The 23226-nt window shown below is 40.4% G+C and overlaps 1 protein-coding gene across 3 annotated transcripts in view; it reads right to left on the minus strand.

The window, feature by feature from the left end:
• Positions 1 to 4283: 4283 nt before the first annotated feature.
• The window catches only part of LZTS2 (leucine zipper tumor suppressor 2), a 116449-nt gene continuing 97506 nt past the window's right edge, over positions 4284 to 23226 (minus strand). For all 3 annotated transcript variants that reach the window (XM_075841053.1, XM_075841052.1, XM_075841051.1), the window contains 4 exons: positions 16676 to 17191; positions 11422 to 12015; positions 8929 to 9198; positions 4284 to 7539 (listed from right to left, as the gene is read on the minus strand). In XM_075841053.1, coding sequence (XP_075697168.1) covers positions 6835 to 7539; positions 8929 to 9198; positions 11422 to 12015; positions 16676 to 17152 — 2046 coding nt within the window. In that variant the 5' untranslated portion in view covers positions 17153 to 17191 and the 3' untranslated portion in view covers positions 4284 to 6834. The remainder of the gene's footprint in view (positions 7540 to 8928; positions 9199 to 11421; positions 12016 to 16675; positions 17192 to 23226) is intronic.

Genomic DNA, 23226 nt, shown 5'->3' on the forward strand with positions numbered 1-23226 from the left:
AGATAAAAGTCTTTACAAAGCAAGAAGACAGGGAATACTCCAGATACAAAGCAACCCCTTTAATGTGCGAGAACACATGCTTTATGTGAATGACCGTAAACACTAAATTTGGCATGACTCCGGATTGTGTTCATCTCTTAACCTCGGCTTTCAGATGGGAAACGTGTTTTCAGGCTCCGATCCAGCTGCATTGTGATGGTTATTTAGAGCAACATGAAAGTCTTAAAAAGAAGAACAATTTGATTTGCTTTGAAAGCCCTCTGTCTGTATATAGGAGATTGTCACAGCATTATCATCATCATCATCATCATCATCATCATCATCATATTGGGAAACTGATCTGACTAATGTCCCAATAATTCATTTTCAAGATTATCTGTTTTCTGCCTTCTCTGAGATCACGTGCAATCTTGAAGGAAATTGAAATCGTAATGATCTTCAGAGATTAAGAAAATCTTGGGAAGATGTTTTTTTTTTTTTACTTTAGGGATCAATTAGAGTCTTAATGAATATTTTCTTCAATCACTATGTTTGCTAAGCTGCATCCGCCCTATACCAAGCAACAGGCTCTGCAGCTGGCGAGCGTCTACCGTGAATTTCCATGTTTCTATTGAGAACACCACATTAGGTTAATGTATTATGCATACGTTAAAGGAGAGCAGATATATGGCTCTATATTTGACTACAGCCAAGCTGTCAAAATGAGGACATAATGGGACCCCAAAAATTAGATAGGTCTACAGCCACAATTCCCGATGTGAGGAATTCATCTTTTCAGATTTTGCAGGTTGCATATAGAAGCATAAGCCATAAGACGACTATACATAGCCAACTCATCTATCCAGTTCTGAAATACTGACATCCCTCTAAAACGTTCACCGAAGATAATTTATACGTGACCTCACAGCCATTACCTCATCGTGTTCATTTTATACTGGCGTGTGCGTTCAACTTCAGATCAATGCGAAAGAGCTTACTCCAGTAACTATAGAATCCCTGGGGGATAATCACGCTACTGATGTAAGACAGACACTAGTAATGAATCACAGACGTGTTACGCTATCGAAGGATGAATACAGCCACAGAAAAATACTGATCTCCATTACACGTCACCACAAGAAAATGGCATTAAAACGGACAATGGCTGGAGCGTAACAAAATACTACCTGTGTTCTGGTGGTGAACAGCAACAATAATGTTTTCTCCTTAACATTAGGCTAGTCTGCAGAGTAAAAGTAAGTCAGACATAGGGGTCATAACATATGGCAGAAATGATCCCAAAATTCTAAAGAATCTACATCCTCGCCCCACAGTCAGTGGTCCATACCCAACATGGTCAGACTGGCCAACCTCTAGTGGGCCCAGGCTCTGACACAATAATCCACGCCAAAGCTCCAGCTGAAGACAACCCCATTTGGTGCCCACCTACTAAACCTCATTGATGACCTGTGTGTGCAATAACCACAATGCATTTAAAAGTAGACGTGCACAAGTTCTGTATAGATGGGTGGGCCCTCAAAATAATTTTCTTTCATGTGCCCAAATAACCCCAATTTAATTATGCACTCAATCAGGACATAAACATGAAGGCTAGCGCAAGTAAAGGTAGACAGACCAGTCTGCATTCGCCAGCAATAGCCTTTACCCCCCCCCCCCATCACCATCTTTAACGTTGGTCTACTATGGGCACATAGATATCTGACCAGACACCAACCACAACTATTTTGTTCCATGGGAGGAAGATTCCAGGATAGCCATTGAGAAATAAAGCACTTGATATGTTTATCAGCAAAAAAGGTTAAAATGAATGCCTGGCTCGATCTACAGCTCCAAGGCAGAAATGCCTCAGGAATGGATTATTAAGACTATTTTGATAACTGAATGGTCTGTATTTTCCAAAAAACAAAAACAGCCACAACTACGGAGAGGATGAAAGCCGAAAATTGGAATGAATCCTCTCCCGACCCCTATTTTCCTGGTACTAGTATAGCATTGGCACAATGCTAATTATAATCAACTACCTATACAAAGCAGAACATTTTAATTCATGCATGTGATGTTTTAGGAGAAACATTCCCAAATTACTTTTTAATCCAGAATTGCGCGATGGTCCTGAACCGTGAGGAACAGTTACCGGAAGTACATTACAAGATACATTTCCAATATGGCTTCACATATAGGTAGTTTAAATGGATGGTATCTGGCTGTTTTGTGCCTATCACAGAGCTATCCTGATTGGTCGTGTCAGTTTTAAAGATACAGCTGTAACAAAGTTGAACTTGACTGATCACTTGCTGCAGCGTGAAATCACACAACAAAAGCCATTGAAAAAGTCAAATGAAAGAGCTTCTTGCCACAGTGTATTTAATAAGTAACTACACTGTCAGCAAACTTTTGACATGTCATAGTGACATATCAAAAGTTTGGATCAGTAGGGGTCCGGGTGCTGAGATGTAAACAGTCTACAGCTTGACAGGTAGCGCCGATCACAGACGAAGGTGCAAAGCGCTCAGCCGAGCGCATTGCACTTAGTTTCAGCAATGGTGGGGATCTCCGCACCTGGAGCATCACCGATCTAAACTTTTGAGATGTCTTTATGACATGTCAAGTGTTTGATGAAAGTGTAGTCACTCTTTAAAGGGAACTTTCAACAGTTTACAATTCTTAAAAGTTTACTCCCACGTCACCATGTCAAACATTTTAACATACCCATTTTCTTGTACATGTAACTGATGCAAAATTATGTTGAAATCCCCCGACGCGCTATTGAATCCCCAATCCCCAATATCACTCTCAGCAGTTTTGAGACCACAAAACTGCTGACAGGTTCTCTTTAACGTGTTAAAGATTGCTACATCTGTATTGCCAGGGGATATCTCAGGGTCTGTAGTGCATGCGGAGTACAGACATTCTGAGAGAGCGCTTGCTCTGTTTGCCTCTAGTATTCTGTAAAGGGGGCTTTACACTGGGCGTTTATCCAGCAAATGATCATTCACATGACGCTTGTTGCCGATAATTGCCCTGTGTAAACAGGGGAACGATCAGCAGATGAACACGCAAACACTATATTATCTGCTGATCGTATCGTTTTAAAAAAGTGAAATATCATTGTCGGCAACACATCTTCTGTGTAAACAGGGAGACGCGCTGCCGACATGATAATAATGGATGGGGACGAGCGATCAGAGTAACGACCGCTCATCCCCATCCATAGCCCCTTGTCACAGGAGCAAACGAGCGCCGATCAATGATGTCTCGTTGATCGGCACTCGCTGCACTGGCCGCTTATCAGCAGTTGAAAAGGGCCTTTAGAGCAGCATGACTGTAGCGCTCCTGTTCTGCTGCAAGGCCTCATGCACACGACCGTAGCCATGTGCACGGCCGTGATTTTCGGGTCGGCCGGCCACGGAGTGACAGCCGCGAGCCACCCACGAATCGCGGGCTGTGCACATGGTCGCGGTCATTATTCTCAATGAGCCTGGAAACCACGGTCGTGTGCATGGCCCTATAAGAATGAATGGGGCCGCAATTCTCCCGTGGATTTTCGGGGGAATTGCGGCCGCAAAAGCACGTTCGTGTGCATGGGGCCTTAGAGGGGTTTGTCTAGTTTGGACAATCACTTTTTGCTAAAAGAGTCACCCAGTCGAGTACAGGATGTTCCGCTACTGGGACACCCAGCAATTAGCTAGAATCAGAGAGGGCACCCAGCAGCAAATGCTTCATATCACCTATGGTGGTGTTGCAGGGGAATTGAACATTACACAGAGCCCATTGAAATTAATAGGATGTTCATGTCATATATGTGCTGGGTGCTCAGAGAGTGAGAGCCTGCTCTCCATTACAGCTAATATGTGAGGATCCTTAAAGGTGAAACCCCCACACACATTTAAAGGGGTTGTCCGCACATGGACTACTGATGACCTATCCACAGGATAGGTCACCAGAACACGATCATGGAGGTCCAACACCCGGACAGATCAGCTGCTTCGGCTGCCTCAGAGCACCGGACGTCCATGACGGAAGCAGATTACTCAGGTCACAGAATAGCGGCCGAGCTGCAGTGCTGCAGCTCTGCTCCTATCCAAGTGAATAGGAGCAAAGTTGCAGTTCTGTAGCACGGCCGCTATGCAGTGTATGGAGCCATCTGCTTCCGACTCCGAACACTGCAGTATAAACTCATTACAGTTCACAAGACTAGGTACACTTCAAATAATGAGTGACACTTGAATAATGTAATCTGCAACACAAGAAAATATATGTAGATTGATAGACGACACAAGACATTTTAATACATTTCTGGATTTCACCAGGGTTTTATTATTAGGCTCACAAACAAATAACCCATAAAGTATGGGAATCAGTCTTTGTTTTGGCTTTAATACACTTATCTTTTTGAGATATAGCCGACTCCCCATTGTTCACCTTATTATGTAATTACAATGGCTTATAATGTAAACTGAAAAAGTGCACCAATTGACAAGAAGTACACAGCTATGGGATATTTCAGCTATGATCAATTGTCCACTTACTGGCTTTAAATTGCTTCTTTAGCCTGTTCAGCATGGACAGTAAAGGATGTTGGCATTCATATACCTAATTCAATTTACTATTTCTATAATCAATACCCTTTAAACGAAAGGCGGCCTACATGAAACATTTATGTCATACTATCATTTTTATCAGTCTATCCAATCATCTGTGGCTTCAAATCGATGATATAATATAGATCACAGATATTGGGGGAGTTTATTGTATTTTTTATTCGGCTTTACGACACTTTTCTGGCGTAAAAAAAGTGGTGAGAAATTGGGCGGGGTTAACTACAGGGTTCGGGGTCAGCAAGTTTCTGACATATTTATAGTTTCTAAAGTCGTGCAAATTGTAGCGCAAATCTACGTCTGCCCAAAGAAGGTGCACAATTCGGTCATTAGGACTGCCCCAAATTTATCAAGAGGCGTACGAAGTTCACTCCAACATACTACAGTTGCATGAAACTGGAGTTTGAAATGCCAATCTTAATAAATTTCCCGTCTCCCAAAAACAGGCCTTTCATTTGACCAGTTATAATTTATCTATAAGATAATTAAGCTTACCAAAACATAAAAGTTGGTGGGATCCATGGACAATGTAATTAGTACGGGAGCAGCTTGAATATTCCCTGATGCCTTAACCTTGCTTCGCCAGTCGTCTGTCAAGTTGGAGGTCAACATGCCTGATCGTTTGACCCCCTGGGAGACATGCACTGCCTGACATGTTTGCTTTATCCCCCCCTCCGCATGGCAATAAACATACATACTCTACCTACGTGGGCATGCATGCTTATGAGGGAGTTGGAAGAGGTAGTTGTCGGCTATCGTATACATAGCTTTAAAGCTGATCTCTGTACACAACGGGGAGATTAATCAACCCGGTGCAGTTGCCCATACCCACCAATCAGATGCCATATCTAATTTTTCAGGGGCTTTTGTGAAAATAAAAGAAGCAATCTCATTGGTTGCTGTAGAAAACACCTCCACTTTTCTTTTGCACCCCTTTTGATAACTCTCCCTCAAGGATACTTCACAGTAGACAGGTAACACATTACTTACTATCTTTCCTAGTACTTGTGTTCTCCCTTTCCTTGCATATTTTCAACCTGATGAAGTGCCAAATCTTCTTGGGTTTCCAGCAGGCAGTTTATTGTGTAGCAGAAAAACTTTCCTGTGACCACTTCTGTACATGTAGCCACATGTAATCAAATGGTGGTCACCAAACAGAAGTCAAGTATTTGCTAGGCAACCTGAAATAGCAGACCCTTCTAAATCCATTAAAAGGGGGCTTATGAAAAATCCCACAATAAAGGTTAAGGTATGTAGTACTTATAGGTATATGAATTCAGTTACTGGAGTGGAGTTGTAGTCAATTTATATTTAAATGCCATTGTAATAACAAAAGGTAAAGTAATGGAGGGGTCACAAAAAGTATTAGCAGATCCTGTAACTCTCAGCAGGCAAAGGGGCTGCCACATATGGCTCGGTTGTTTAGTAGTGAGTTATAGACCCTCTGAGAGCTAGAAGGAGGAACAGTCTTTCTATTGCAAATGGTATTACTTGAAGTCTGTGTTATGATTGTGCTCTAGCAATTCGCCTACCTGAGATTGAAAGCAACTATGTCAAATAGGAAGAGATAGAGAAGAAGGTGCTAGTCATAGTTTACAAAACCAGTCATTTCGCTTTGGGAAAAAATATCGCTTATCTTACATTATTTACAACAGTTGACCTAAACGTGCCACTGTGGTAGTGGAGAATACAAAGCCAAAGCGAATGACAGACGAACGTGAAAGAAAACATTAAAAAAATAGCTACAGTATTAACCGTGACAAAGGAGAGAGAGCAAGAAAATAGGGTTGCAATGCTATTAAATAAAACTATAGATATCCAATGGAAGCTTTTTTGCTTGATGTTACTTCCCAGAATCCTTATCTGCTGCATCTTGGACCACAGCAAAATGGCTGTCCTGAGATCGGAACGTAAAGAACTTAAAAAAGTATGGTATCCTTAACGTTTCTGCCCAATGACACACGGCTTGGGTTCATTAGGCAAGGTTAGCATTGCCCGTGAGGATGGATATGGCTCCTTTAATACACATCAGATGAAAACAAACTCATATTGGAACTTCTAGACATCTATTCACACATTATGTCCGGTCAGTTAAATGTTTGTGTTCCTTTGTCAATATAAAAGCAAGATATGTTTTATACACGAAATGCAATAGCATTTGTGGGCAAGTTGCTTTTTTGGCAACACCAATCGCTGGAATGTCAAAAAAAAAGGCATAAGTGGTAAGTTATTGGCTTTAAATTTCCGTGGCTGTGATTTCTTCGAACTGAATCTCAGCACCGTGCAAGTCAAATTCATCAAGTTCCCTTGCCTCCAGTTCCAGAGAGAGCTGCTTAATGTCTCTCTCCAGCTCCCGATTCTGTTGGTACATCTGGATATAGTTGTGTTGTAGCTGCTTTTGATATCGGATCACTTTTTCTTTTTCTTGCTGCCATATGCGTCGTTCTTCCTCAAAATGTTCAAACTGATCCTGGTTTCTTCTGCGTTCACTCATCAAAGCCTCTCTTAGCTTCTCCATGTACTGCTTCAAGCTCTGCAGGTTGTCCGAATTTTGACGCTGTGCTTTGGCCTCGTCACTTTCATAGAGCAAGAATGGATCTTCCTTCTCATAGCAATGGCACAGTCCATGCCGAAGGCTGGCTACAGCTGCTTCTCGGAGACTAGCCACCTCCTGGTCCAGCTTACTAGCCTTCTCCCGTAGTAGCTCAGCCTCATTCTTCTTACGCTGCAGTTCATTCTCGCACACCTCCAACTCCAGCGTCTTTGTATGAGCAGTGTCTTGAAGTTCCTGAACTTGCTCCTCACTAATCTGAAGCTCAGATCGAGTGTCTCTTAGCTGGGAACGAAGCAGTAATATTTCATTGGATTTTTGAGATACCTCGGACTGAGTATCTTTCAGCTGCTGTTTGAGTAGAGAAATTTCACCAGACTTCTGACAAACCTAAAAACAGAAGACATGACATGTAAGAAATGGAGGACGGGCTTTCATTCTATCCAGTGAACACCATTTTGGACAATATACATAATTTTTTATATTTTTCCTGCAAAGTTAATAAGTATTTTGGACGTTCGATGCACTTCATACAAGTTACATTTTTAGTATGGCGAGTTACTTGACATTTTGACATGATTTAAGGCACATGAACGTGTCCGTTTTGTGCACGTAAAAAACGCACCCTTTTTCTTGCATTGTAGTTCCGTGTGACATCCGCGTACGATGCGCGTCTGCGTTTTTTACGCACGTTTTTTACATCAGCAAAAAAAACTGAAGCAGGGGTTTTATTTTTTCCTCATCATTTCTTTAGCAACTGGTGCGTGAAAAACACGGACAGCACACAGATTGACTTCAATGGGTGCGTGACACGCAAAAAATGCACAGGTATAGTACATGCAGTCAGTTTCACGCAGCGGAAATACGCTGAGTGAAAAATACTGAATGTCTGAATGGCCCCATTTGAATTGCATAGGTCCGTGTGACGTCCGTTGTTCACATAACATGAACGTGAGATACGCTCGTGTAAATAAGGCCTAAAAGGGTATTCCAGCGACAAGCATTTATGCGTTGAATTTCTGATTAGAAACTGGACTCCCACTCAACTGAACAACAAGGGTCCCCTGTTTCTGCCATGTAGGTGAAGAGCACAGTCACTTGTGAAGTATTTTCATAAGAGTCTATGGAGAGTGACAGAAACAGCTGTTCAGATCTTTCCGAAACATTCGATAGACTTCCATGGAGAGAAGTCTTGGTGCGCTCTTCCTACTTTTGCCTGGCTGCAGGGCAGCAATGGGGGACACGATCAGGACCCTTGCTCTGCTGACTGTGGGGCTCCCATTGCTCGACATTTATGGTATATTATATGGTACATTTATGGCACATCAATGTTAGTTGATGGACTATTCCTTTTATAGCTTGTTCATAGCTTGGACATAACATGACATTCTGGCATTTAGAGGGGTAAGTCATTAGACAGCCGCCTCCCTCTCTCTTAGAACAATATTGGAACTCGGACCCTGGGTTCATAAACTTAGGTGTGATCAATATTATGGTTAGCCTGTGTGTCAGAGATGATGTAAGCCGACCTGTCGGTCCAGCAGACTGACTGATTTCACTTACAGAGGTGCTATGCAGCTTCTCTGTATAGTGCCTACATAGAAGCTGCATAACAAAAAGTTAATAAAAAAGTTTTCATAAAAATAAATGAGAAAAAAAATTTTAAGCAACAAAAAAAAAAAAATAAATACAAAAGTTTAAAGACTTTAAATGATATGTCTTCTAAAAGAATCATAAGACATCAAGGCATAACATAAGGCTCTCGTATGAGTTTCATACCTCCCATTTTGTCTCCTCCAATCGTGGCCCAAGCTCTGTTTGCTCTCTTTCAAATGAGGCGCACCGCTTCTCCAGCAATTCTCTCTCTTGGAGAAGTTGAGAGAAATCCTCCTGGAGTTTTTTCTTCTCTTGCTGTAGCTGGAATATTTGGAGTTGCAGAACCTGCTGCATCCGCTGAGCTTTCTGGGTAGCTTGCTTCATTTTGAGGCCACAGCTTTGACGGAGTTCTTCCATTTCCTGCTCACATCGTTTTTGTTTTTCTTCATAAACCTGTAAACGTAAAAAACTAATTTGTCTGAACCATAAACTCGCAATTATCCTGGTCAATTCTTCAATAATACCAGCTGTTTATAAACATAGTGGTTGAAGCCTTGTTCAGAAATACAGACTGAATATGTATAGCAACAGGTGTCTATTTTGGCACCATGGTGTCATAAAAACAGCAACATTTAATAAAAGAAGCCAAATTCTCAAAATTGGTGCATAGCCTGTGAAAATTTATTGTAATTTCTAGTAATAAGAACTTGTTAGTTAGAACTGCTGCGGTTTACTTTGAAACATTTGTGCAGCATTGTAGACTTTAGAAATCATGCTTTTTTTTGGAGCATTCTTCCTAAAGTCTACAATGCTGCACAAATCTTGAAAAATAAGCAAAAGGGGAAAACTATCCAATGGGTTCTTGCCTTTGAAAATGTTGCCTACGCTTATGTATGGGACACACCTATATTGCACACACAAAACAATAGCCACCACTATGCATTTAGAAATACATGCCTTTAAAAAAAACTCTCCATATGAACTTAAAGCAGTTGTGCAGTGTTCAAAAAAAAAAAAAAAAAAAAGTATTTTTCCACCCCGATAAAGATAGTTTCTCTTGTCCATGGGACGTGCCTGTTATTGCGGGTTAGCTCCATACACCTGAATGAGGACAAGCTGCAATACTAGACACAGCCTATCAACAATAGCAGAGCTATTTCTGGGATCTGAGTCTTTGTCTAATACTGGATAACCCCTAGAATAAGTACAGCTGCTATTAAAGATCTTTCTACAATATGTTTATTACATGTATGTGTCATGTTTATTACAACAAATAATACTGCATGTGTATTACAATAGCACGTAAAACATAGAGTGCCAAGTTTGGAGTCGGGAAGGAATTTTTTTTCCAAGGTGAGGACATTTGGTTTCTGCCTCATTGGGGGTTTTGCCCATTTTGGAGTACAGTACAATAGACCATACTAGTAAAATCACAAAGGCATGAAGAACTTCTCAACAACTGTTTAATTATATCCTAACTGAACAATATGATCAAAATATTGAAGTGAGCCTTCAAACCCAACAGTTTGCCTTTCGACATCACAGTGCATAGTCCTCACTATATGGACTTTAATAAAAGATCAACTTATTGAAAATGTATTTGTACATTTCTTAAAGTGGCTGTTTTATTAAGACAACTCCTTTTTAAAACTGAAGCCATAGCAGTGATCAGCCGAGGCGCCAGCTTCTGAAACCCCTGGCGGGAACAGGTCCAGCCATACGTGTCCCCAGCACCAACTGCTGCAGGGGAAATGTACTATTACATGGTGGCCATTCAGATATAAAGAAGAGCTGGGAATCTCCCTCTGGGACATCAATATGTACTTACAGGGAATACGGAAAAGGGTTGTCTTGGTGAAACAACTCCTTTGAGGCCGGAAGCTGTTAACTGTGCTAAAGAAACCCTTAAAAACATATAAAAAAATTGTATTATTAAGGTTCTTAGAATTTTGAGGAATAGTTCCTTTAGCAAAAGGATTTTGCCAAGCCGGTGGTTATATTTTTATTTGTTACTTGAAGAGAAAATCAAACACAAAAAGTATCTTTAAACATATTGTAGATACAAAATCAGTGGAGTCTATGAGCTTCAACCACCACCAATTTCACAAAGAAGCTGTGACTTTCTATAGAGTGCCCAAATACCTTTGGCACTGCTCAGACATATTGGTTACTGGACCTTGTGGCACAACTTCATAAGCAAAATGTTGACACTGGAAATCTCCTGAGCTGAGATGATGGTTATTGGGTGCTCTATTGTTTTGGAAATTGGCAGGAGGTCCCCTCTCATAAACTCCACCAACACAATACTTCTACAAGATATATCAGAAGACGACTTTTATATGGAAATCCCCTTTTACTTAATAGACAAACTCAAAATCCGGTTTTGAGTTGAATATTAGAAATGCCAAGATTAGAAGAACTTCTTGTTTCTAAATATATAGGTCCGGCATGGAGTACAGCCTTAGGCTGGCCATACACATTAAATGCATGTCAGCGTACCTGCTGATTTTTTCAGAACCAACCGACCATTTCGGCCGAGCATACATGTGTATGGGGGAGTTGAGAATAATAGCTATCCCCCGAACGATCGTTCGGCCAACAGCTGTCTATAGTGTATGGCCAGCTTTAGAGTAGAAGATTCAAGATTTCAGTGGCTTTAATGTTCTAATTTCAAACCTGGCAAATAGCTGCTTCATTTTCATCCAGATTTTCTTTAAGATGTTGTAGTTCCATCTCCCGATCTTTCAACTTCTCCTCCAGCTCTCTTATAAGAATCTCTTCATTGATGATGGGTGACCTATCACATGAGCCACTATCGGATGACTGGTTCCCTCTTCCACTTAAAGACCCGGTGCTTTTACTGGAAGATGAGCGTCCACTGTCAGAGTTTGAAGGACGTGTCCGTGCTCGTGACACTCGTTCCGAAAAACCATTTATGTTACTGTGATTATCTAGGTTAATGTGTCCCATGGACATGCTAACTGGGTCTTGCTGTTGACTGCAACCTGTGCTATAGGTGGGAAGACTAGATAGAGAGTTCCGACCAGAGTCTGACATTGTTCCAGAGATGGAACTGTTCCTGCAACTAAGCGAGTTGTGCTTGTCATTTGTTCCAATTGAGTTCCCATTGAAAAGAAGATTTAAACTGCCCTGGCTGTCCGATAAGCTAGGGACCCCATTCCGTTGGATAAGATATTGTAAAGAAGAGTTCCGTTTTTTTGGCACTACTGGTTTGAAAGCTGTTGGTTTTATTAATGTCTTCTCAATATTCTGTAAAAAAAAAAAGCACAATACAATATATTTGATAAGTCATCAGTGAAATATTACAACACTAGTCCATTTACACTGACTTGGAGTCCAAAATTAATCAAATGAATACTGCAATAGTAGCAGAAAAAAAAACCATGATCATTTACCAATTGATTCATCTGATCATCGTCCCGGTAAACAATATATGGTAATTATGTTAAAAAGTGGAGTCTGAAAACTGGAGCCAGAGTAAAATAGAAATATCTATCTTGTCTAGACCAATTTACCAATGCAGTAGTCATTACTGTACTGAGTTTTCAAGCAGCTGCTTATTTATTGGCAATGACATAATTAACATTAGAGTTTAAAAGTTGATTTCATGAATAAAAATAAGTGGGCACTCATCTATTAAGATATCTTAGACCACAACATGAGCAAGAACTTCTGAAGTTTAAGAATAAGAGAAAAACAATGGTTGTTCCTAAAACTAAACAGGAAAGATTGCATGCACAGAACTTCAACCAACAGGACATGGTGGAGTCAAGACCAGTACTGGTGTATTGCAGTAATAAGTCATGGGTTCGAGAAAAGTCTTAAAGAGTAACAGTCATTTCATAAAAACTTTTAACATGTCATAGTGACGGGTCAGAAGTTTTGATTGGTAGGGGTCCGGGTGCTGAGACCCCCACCGATTGCTGAAACAGGGTAGAAGCGCTCAGCCGAGCGCAGTGCCCCTTCAATTGTAAAGGGATAACTTGGGCTTTTTTTTGTCTCTTCTCGGGAAGACGAAGGTAGTTGAAAATGGGCTTATAGACTTCTATGAGCCCATATTCAGCTAACCCGGTCTCCTTGAGGAGAGCCAAAGTATACTATTACAGCCGAAGGGGCACTAGGATTGAGCGCTTCTGTTCCTCGTTTCAGCGATCGATGGGGGTCTCCGAAACCGGAACCCTATTGATCATTACAACTTCTGACATGTCATAGGGACGTGTCAGAAGTTTTGAAGTGACAGTTACTCTTTCAGATGGCCATACACATTAAACCAACATCGGCCGAACCCGTCAACCATCTAATGTGTATTAGACGTTCAACCAACAATTGTTTGGCAAATTTCGGGGGAGTTGGAGGGGGGTGAGGTTGATATTGTTGTATCTCAACACATTCAATCCTTTGTCGCCAATAGAGATAAGCTGCCGCCAGAGGCCTATTGCCGGCTTCCTATTGAGAACACATGCACGCTCGGCCGAACTGAGCATTCATGTACATGGGGAGGTTAGGAGGAATAGCAGTCGTCCGACAGCGATTGAAGATTTACGGCTACATTTACGAGGGCTGTGTATATTTTACTACCAGGCTAGAAGTTCAGCTGGCTTTCCAAGACTCTCCAGAGTCATATAGTAATTGTGCTTCATGTGATCACCTGAACTAAACTTACTATGCTTTAACAGACCAGAAAATACAGAATCATCTTTCCAGAAACAAATCCCAAGAGATGTCATTTTCTGACATCTATGTTTCATCTACAACTGTTAGACTATGGTCCTATCTTATACACGTCTGTGCCGAGTATTTTTGAAACTAAGAATAGCCAGACAAAAAAGTCTGACTTCAATGTGGGAAGCTTTAGAAGTTAAATTGATCTACAGTACAATCTTCAAAATGTTGCAAAATCTTCTAAGGCATATCAAATTAGCTATATATGGACAATTTAACCACCAAGATGAGCATCTAAGAAAGATATCTCATAGAAGTCTCACTGTGTATGTTAAGCCTAAAGCGACCCTCCGGTCCCGGGACAACATTATAAATATGACGGGGTGCATTGAGTTATACTACCTGCTGCCCTCCAGTTGTGCCCCCTCTGCCGAGTGTCTAGTTTTTAAAACGAAGGCTCCGTGCGGCTCCCTCCTGCGGTCATGTGATCTCTAATCTGGCTGGCCGAATTACACAACGTCTTATGTGTGGATTGGAAGCCAGTTTCTCTATGTAAGTCTCTGTGTGAATCGGCCAGCCGGTGAGCAAACAAATAGCTTATACGTACACGTACAAGATGCCCATTACAACTGGGCAAAGCATGTTCATGGGCGTGCTTCTTTAAGCGATTATCGTGAATGCTCGCTCATTAGTGTGGAATATGACAGATAATCTGCTTGTATGAATGGGCCTTTAGTTAAAGTCATCCAGTCGAAAGATCTGTCCCCTGAGCATTGTTTGCTTTTCCTCTATTAGTTAACAGTTCTCGTTTTAGCTTTCTCTGAAGCTTTCTGCAGAATAGGATTACACTTCATTTACACCAAAATAAGATTAGAGTCCATTTTAAATGTGTTTTGTATCATTGGAGTTTTGAATTCCACTAAGGAAGAGAGAATAATTAAGATGAGGTAAAAGTAGAGCGTGTAATCCCATACTAGAGAATACGATATTACTGGGGAAGATGACAAATACACCATTATGTCTTGAATTTGACGAATAAACATTACATCACCAGGAATATAATAACCCTTAAGAAGATTATATTTCCAATATTTCTTCCACTCCTAAAATGTCTTAAAGGGCTACTAAACCTATGACATAAATTACCTTAATAAGCCAGAAAAAACAACTTGACATATTTTACCTTTGAAATAATGTGAATATGCATTGTATAATTAAAGAGGTATTCTATCAGGACAAGCCTTGTCAATCTGGAATTTATGGAGGTGGGAGGTCAACCGCTTGGAACACCCTCTATGAGTGACAGCAAAGCGCTACAAAAAAGAAGCTGCTCTGGCGGACTCATGTAGTCCATTTATAGCATGGATAAACATTTAATCTGAAAGGCCGTCATGTAGTACTGCATTTTGTCTGAAGTGGCTACTACTGGGAAAATTAATGCTGGCCGAATCCTCCCACAGTAAAAATAGCTATTTGCCGGGGGTTTCCAGAGATAAATATTATATTGAAGTAAAACCATGAAAAAAGAAAGGATAACGTACAGCACTCAATCAAAAATAAAAGCCAAAATATTTATTTCATGCGATTAAAACTAGTAAAACATTCCTAGGACGGACGCTTACACATTTCGAACTGAGAGTTCTTAGTCATAGCTATAACTAAGAATTCTGTTAGAAACGCGTAAGCTTCCTTCCTAGGAAGGAATGTTTTACTTGTTTTAATTAGATGAAAACATTATTTTAGCTCTTATTTTTCATCGAATGCTGGACGTTATCCATTCTCATTTTTTTCCCATGCTTTTGCCTGTTACCGACATGGAGTCCTGTCCAGAGCACCGATAGAATCTCAAGCGTGGTAAAATATCAGGTGCATGGTGGGCGGACCACATTCTTTTTGTATTCTTTGTATTATATTAAAGTACCAGTATTTGACGGGGTAGTCCCAGAAGCGACCGTTATCACCTATCCACAGTATAGCAGACCAATGTCTGATCGCTTGGGGGCCCCACCGCTGGGACCCTCACAGATCGCGAGAAAAGGGTTCCTAAACCCCCATTACCCCTCACGGTTTGACTGCAGTGAGTAGCACAGTGAATGGAGCGGCGGTCAAGAATGTGTGCTGCCACTCCATTCGGATTCTAGGGGAATAAGAATCCAGCCCATTACAGCGTGGTTTCCATCAGTCCCACAGACATTGAATGGAACGGCAGGTGCATGCTCAACTGCCGCTCCATTCAAGCTCCTCCTCACTGCGAGGGATGCAGTGAGGAGGAACAGGGGGGTACGGGACTCCCGCTCTCACGATCGGAGGGGGCACTTGCGATCAAAAATTATCACCAATCCTTTGGATAGGTGATAATTCTCGATTTTTCGGATACTCCCTATAAGCACCAAAAGTATAATTCTATGTCATCAGCTAATGAAGCCATATTGTATTTTCATTTTGAGTGACCCTATAGACACTGTCATTTCATTTAATATTGGATAGGGATCTAAAAAGTAGACTTTTTGGATGCACGTTAACTATGAATGTCTTGTATATATTTTGGGAGAGGTTAGCAATTATGAAATAAAAAAATAGAGCTGCTGGCAAATTAAGAATTCTGTTTACCCTTGGATCCAACTCTACAGTACAGTTTTAGACAAGACGTGTCTTTGGAAAGGCTCCCTGTATAAAGAAGAAGACACAAAGGCAATACACCCTTAAAGACCACAGAAACTTCCTGAAGGTGGTAACATCTATATATTTAACTTGGCAGAGATTAACTGGGTAGGAACTAAAATAAATCGTATGTCCATGAAGGACAGCAAGAGATTCACGTAAGAGTACTACGCTGCCCAATGGATTCATATTGCCTGTAGTTTGGGAGTTATTCAAATTTCATTGTTGCCCTGTATTTTATATTGTTTCACAATGAATTTCTTGTTAAACAACAAGAATGGCATCTCTAAATATTGGACACCTAAACTATAAGACGCTGTCCAACAAATGTCCAGAATAGTCTCGAAAGATGTAAAGTTAAGCGATTTGGTGGAAAAGTCACAACATGAGGATTGGTGCTTAAAGTCTTTCAGATTCCGTTCCGGTTAAAAAGATAGATTTAAAAATACATATGGGAAAACTTACCACCAACTATCTTTTATTTAGATGTGATAGATATGTGGTAACTCTACATTATAAGTCGATCTTACATTATGGTTACTACAGTCAAACCACCTATTAGACAACTTTATGAAAAAAACATTACCTTTTCTAGTTTTCCAGAAACAGGAATAAGTTTGGGTGGAGGTCCTCTTATATTTCCATTGATGGCCCGTTCTTCCCGCAAGTCATCGACATCACTGCCAGGGCTATTGGGAGCTCTAGCTTCACGCCACTCCTCCTTATAGTCCTCATTGACATAGGTATAATTCCCATTACTCCCAGATGTAGCAGCACACGGTTTCTTTGTAGGAAGTCCATTATAAAGTGGGTCCTGGGAGTTATAATTACTTTTTAGGAGTCCCTCCTGCTGCTTAAAAAAGTTCGACATGCTGGCAGGTTTACGGCACTTGTTGCTAAATTCTGATGCCTTGCATTGCTTGTCATGATAAGGTCTTCCAGAGATTAGACTACTCACACTTCCCATAGTGTTCTCGGAGTCTGGTGGCCTTGGCTGGTCTTGGGGAATGTTGACCTCCGGGTTCTGGTCAATGGACAGGGGAAGAGTCTGCACTGCAGCCATTGTGTACGTAATTGGAAGATGTAGGTCTACACATGCAACCTAAAACGAGACAAAAACAAGAAATATTTTATATTTTTTTTCCCATTTCTGTTCTCTTAGCAAAGTATTCACGGTCTCAAAGGCGTCTCCAACAGATAACCACTAGGCTACGTTTCACATGGCTGGACACCATCTCTCCCTACATTCCTTTGGCTCAGTGTTATATTTCCACTTTCCAGCACACAGATCAAAGCACTGAAATGATGTTGCTCTTATTACAGTCACAAACGAAGTTAGTATAGTCGTTTTTTAGAACCAACATGTTTCAATTAGGTCTGAATTTTTACTTTGGTGGGAGAACAACTGCATTATTACCAAAAAAAAAAAAACTGAAAAAAAGGCAGACCATTAACTGGAAGATATATTTTCTGGGTTACATTAGCAGGGGAAACGTGGAAATTCCAAAATTAGCAAGTGTAAGATATTTACAGCAATAATTGATGTAAGATGGAAGGATTACTGAATGTTGTGTATAATTTATAGTAAATTAAATTGTTTTTTTGCAGCCTTGCCTGTAGGGTAGGTTTTAGAAGTCAATTTTGAACATACCCAGCATTTTACGTCTTACCCAGTGTGGCAAGGTGAGAACCAAAGGGAGAACTCTGTCATGTGAGTTGTTGCCTAAAGTAACCATCACTGACAATTAAAATGAGGGCAAAGAAAAGGACAAGCAGGCTTAGCAGGATTGGAGCCAGCCATACACATTAGAAGTATGCCTACTGAACCCGCTGATTTTAGTGGGACCGGCCGACCATCTAATGTGTATGGTGGCGTTCCGACTCTCAACCAACGGCAGATATCGTGGGAGAGAGGGGTTAGACAGGTTGAATTTCAATATGCCCGATCCTTTTGGTCATTAGTAAATAAGTCGCTGCCAGAGAAGTCTGGCAGCTGCTTTATCACTTCTTCCCTTTGAAAACACATGAACGCTTAGCCGAGCGGAGTGTGCATGTGTATAGGGGGAGTAGGAAGGAATATCTGTCAGCCGAACGATCGTTCATTCGACAGCTGTCTAAAGTGTATGGCCAGCCTTTGGGATTTTAGACAGCCTTTTTCTGAATGACTTGCTCTGTGGAGGATGTTATTCTGAATCAAAACGCCATAGGTTAAAATGACAAATAGCAGATGTCTGCCTTGATCTGTGGTCTGGTCTTGGCCTCTATTGAACAAATTTCCAAGACTGCACTTGTCAATGACGAAAAAAAAAAAAACCAATGAGGCAGATTAACTTTTTCACAGTTATCGGTCTTTGATCGGTATCGGTCACACATATTCAGGTCACGAAAAGGACACTACAGTTGGCATAAAATGATCTAAAACAGACTTTTTGACCATTCAAAATCTCTAGTGTATGGCCAGCTTACGTGTGGTCTGCAGAACCATTTGCAGGATTTCTGCAGGATCGGCAAATGATCTAATGGCAGATGTCAGGAAAAGAAGGACTGAGTAAGTTTGTTTTTAAGATAAATGACACTTTGTTACCACAGGCTTATTCCCTTCTCCCCCATTGAAATGAACGCGCACGTGCTTGACTGATAACTGTTGGCTGGATGAGTGTTAAACCAACGGCTATCGAATGTGTATGGTCACCTCTAACGACACCATTCTTCATCTTACTGCCGTGTTTTGTAAACATAAATTTATAAGAAGCTCTATAATCCCACCATATAACCACAGATAGTCCTTCATATGGTTAATCTATGCATCTCTAACAAAACTATTGTTTCCAACTGATTTAATTTCTTGTACTACTGGTCAAAAAATTTACTTGACAGGAAAAAAAATATTATTGGCAAATGTTGGTCATTAAGACAGCAAAAGAAAATAACTGATATTTCGTGGAACAAGCAAAATTCTCTGACCACTTTTTAAAGGAAACCACCGAGAGCTTGTCTGGGTTTGCTGCAAGATGGATCTTGAAATAAAAGAATGTATGGTCAAGTGTAAAATATCTAGATAACAGAATACACATCGGTCCTTGCAACCATTAAATGCTTTTTGACTTAAATAGGAATTGTTCCACGTATCAAAACATATCTAACCATATTTAGCATTAGAAGAGAGAAGTCAAGCCTCAAAAATATTGTCACTCTTCGAAAGGTCGCAATAAATATACAGGAATTTGAACTGCAGATCAGCAGTCAGTCACCTCCATAAATATCCTAACCAAACAGGATAAATTGGATTTCCAGAAATATACTATTTACCAGACTATACAGTTGCTACGTGTGCCAAAGTAAATGGAAATAACTGAACAGAAAAATTATCTTAAGTTGAAAGATTTATTAAGGGTCTCAAAAGGTCCCTATAAAAAGAAACAATAATATATTACATGACTAGTACATTTCCAGCTGTTGTGCAAGTCCTTAACGTGCGGAAAGAAGTTGCTGGGATTTGCAGTTCCACATCAGCATGGGAAGATCTGCTGTATCCTAAATAAACCGATGTTTTCGACTTCATCATAAATTTCTATTGCAATGAGAAGTAGGACATAGTCTATTCATGGGGTGCAGGCTCTCAGGAGTTTGTCATGACATCTGTAAAGATAGATGGACATTTTTTGTTTATCATGAACCAATTAAGTCGCCTCTTGATATCCGAGAAGGCTCAGCAAACTAAGGTCTATGGGCTGGACCCCTAGGCCTTGCTTTCCTTTTGCTTCAACATTTGGGACCGTGGTGAAAATACAGGCCTGACAAAACGGTGTAAGCAGACCAGCACACATTAGTCTGTTGGCACCAAGAGGATGGCGAATTAATACTACAACTCCTATCATAAGTAACCACCATAGATGTTACATCTAAACATGTGGTGTATCCCTTTAACCGGTTCAGGACCATACACCGATTAGCGATTTTTAGAACACGTCCGTTAAACCGCTATAAAAGTTTTTGTTGGGCTATCAACGTGATTTTTTATGTTTTTTTCGTGATTAATGCAATTTTCTTATGTTTATACACATAGTTTATCCTTTTTTTTTTTTTAACCATTTTTAGGCTTATGGTTTGAAAAAAAATAAGATTTATGTTGGGATTTGAGCAAATTTTTGGGGTAATTATAGTGTTACCCTAAAATATACTTTTTATTTGTGATCGTCATGGTCTACGGTTTATTTTTATATATTACATGTCTATTTTATGGTAATAAAATCTGGGCCGACGTTGCAAAAATGATTGGCAGGAGGAACATTTTTATTTATTTTTTTTACGGGGGGTATTTTATTGTAGGACTGCACCTTATATCTGCAGGTATGAAATGTTTAGATCTTTTCTAAAATGTCTTCCAAATAATTGTTACCATTGTAGTCCGTCTCTCATCACATCTGACATCTTGGCTAAGCAGCTCAATGCATAAACTTACAAGTAGAGACGTGTTACTTATCTCAGGTGACAAAAGTCAAATGTGAACAAACCCGCCTGGTTATGGAGCACTATTAATACTAGTACTGTACATGAACTTTGATCGGTAACCATCTTTCAATGTTACATTTAGTACATGTCAATTTAATACAAAGCCTTAGGCACTGAATATTTGCCGGATACATTACTGACCTCCGAGCCTACGTGATCTCTCCATAACGGTTGTTCCGACCAGCTCTCTAATCACTAACAGACCACAAAGTCAACAAGATATGTGGGGATATGGTAGATCTTGATATGGTCTCTGCTCGAAAGCTGGAACATATCACGTTGTAAAGTTCTATTGAAATCAAGTTCTCTCTTCTTGGCTGTTAACCTTTTCTATAAACATTCTGCCGCTGTCTAACTTTTATATCGGATTCCCTCACTAATCCCTCTCCGACCTCTCCGCTTTCATGTCTGCAGATGCCACGGTTCTTCTGACCTCACCGCTGCTTTGAATAGGGATTTCTTTACCTCCTTTTCATTTGTTACTCCCTTTTTGAATGTTGCCAGGAGTTCAAGAAGCCTTGCGTGACTAGCTCACATTTGTGGAAACACTAGACACCAGGCCTTGCCTTGTGCTAATGAAAACCTTTGCTGCCAATGACAGTGAACTGAGAAATAACACAGAACTCTTGATAGCAAACACCTGCCGATTGCTCCAAGGGCAACTGAGCCATTCTTCTCACCTCTATGGCAAGGTCAAAGAACACAATCTAGGCACTGATCCTGGGGCTAAACAAACACGTGAATGAAAGATACTCTGGACACTTCGTATAGCCTAGGAAGGTCTCGTCAGTCTCTCAGGTTGCTACAACAATGCTCTAATTCTGCTCTGCGAGGTATAAAACTAGAAGGTATAAAGATGTTGATTTACAAAAAGTATAGTAAAAAAACCTAGGTAGAAAACACCTTTAATACAGTCCAACAGCCTCCTTAGGTCATTTCATCCTTTCCTACTTATTATCCTCTTTGTATCAGGTCCTTTATTGTAGATGACATTTACCAGGGTCCTGATAGTCCCATACAATGGAGACTTCAGCAGAACATAGTTAAAGTCCATAGTTCTCAAAAATAGATGTACACAACTGAAGTGTCCGGAGGTTCTAGGTCTCTATGGATTTGGTCACTGTTAAATATAAGACATCTGCACCAAAGTATAAGAAAGGTGTAAATGATCTGCAGATTTAATGGCGGTCAATTCTGTTACACATGCTGCATCGTTTATATCTAAAAGATTTATTGGTTTCATAGATTATAAAAATATATATATTTTTTTATTAAAACCAGAGACTTGTTTTATGGAAAACAATGTTCTCATTATGCATTTATAACTTCCTAAAGTCCGTTCCACCATATGGAAGATTGGATATTTGAAGATTAGTGATCCAATCCCAAAACGTTATGTTGTTCTGTACAAACAAATGAGCTACTATATAATAAAAACAACATCATATAAGACATGCCTATATTTCCCAATATATACTAGCGGTTAATATGTGGTTACATGCTCATTGGGGGTGGGGGGGGAAGCAACTACACTAAGAAAGTAATGGGAAGGGCTATTTGTAAGTTATGCCTCATTTAAATTGCTGGAGTAAGTATATAGATTTCTATCAGACCTCTCAACGTTTGGAAATGTTAATAGATGGACAGAGATGTACATATGACGTGGCATTTCTAAGAGTGTCTAACCCCAGTGCCACAAAACGATGTTTAGCACAATGTCCATGTAATACAATTATTTCCCTTCATCTATGCTCCAGTGCTGCTCTTTTACTTAAAGGGGTAGTCTACTTTTGGCAAATTAATGTTATTTATTATATCATTATATATAATTAAAAGTTATAATATTTTCCAATATACTTTCTGTATTAATTCCTCATGGTTTTCAAGACCTCTGCCTGTTATTATTCAGTAGAAACATTCATGGTTTACTTCCAGTGGATACATTCTGTCCATAGTCATGTGATGGACACAGGTGCTGGGAATGTTAGAAAACACAGCTCTGATACACATGTAACTGTAAGGGTATGTTCACACGAGGGCGTCCGTTACGGCTGAAATTACGGGGATGTTTCAGCCTGAAAACATCCCCGTAATTTCAGCCGTACCGGCATGTGCAGGCGCTTGAACGCCGCGTCAATTACGGGCGTAATTAGCGCTGCTATTCATTGGAGTCAATGAATAACGGCTCCAATTACGGCCAAAGAAGTGACAGGTCACTTCTTTGACGCGGGCGTCTATTTACGCGCCGTCTTTTGACAGCGGCGCGTAAATACACGCCTCTTGTGAACAGACAAACGTCTGCCCATTGCTTTCAATGGGCAGATGTTTGTCAGCGCTATTGAGGCGCTATTTTCGGGCGTAATTCGGGGCAAAAACGCCCGATTTACGTCCGTAAATAGGCCGTGTGAACATACCCTAACGATCCCAGCATCTGTGTGTCCATCACATGACCATGGACAGAATCACATCCACTGGAAGTAAACAATGAACGTTCCTACTGAATAACAGGCATATATAGAAAGTATATTAGAATTACTATAGAAAGTATATCAGAACATTTGCTGAAACTGGACAAACCCCTTAAGACTGGCCGCTGCCATGTAACTTCCTGTGAGTGCTACTTCC

Source organism: Rhinoderma darwinii, chromosome 11, assembly GCF_050947455.1.
Source record: "Rhinoderma darwinii isolate aRhiDar2 chromosome 11, aRhiDar2.hap1, whole genome shotgun sequence".
NCBI classification, from domain to species: Eukaryota; Metazoa; Chordata; class Amphibia; order Anura; family Rhinodermatidae; genus Rhinoderma; species Rhinoderma darwinii.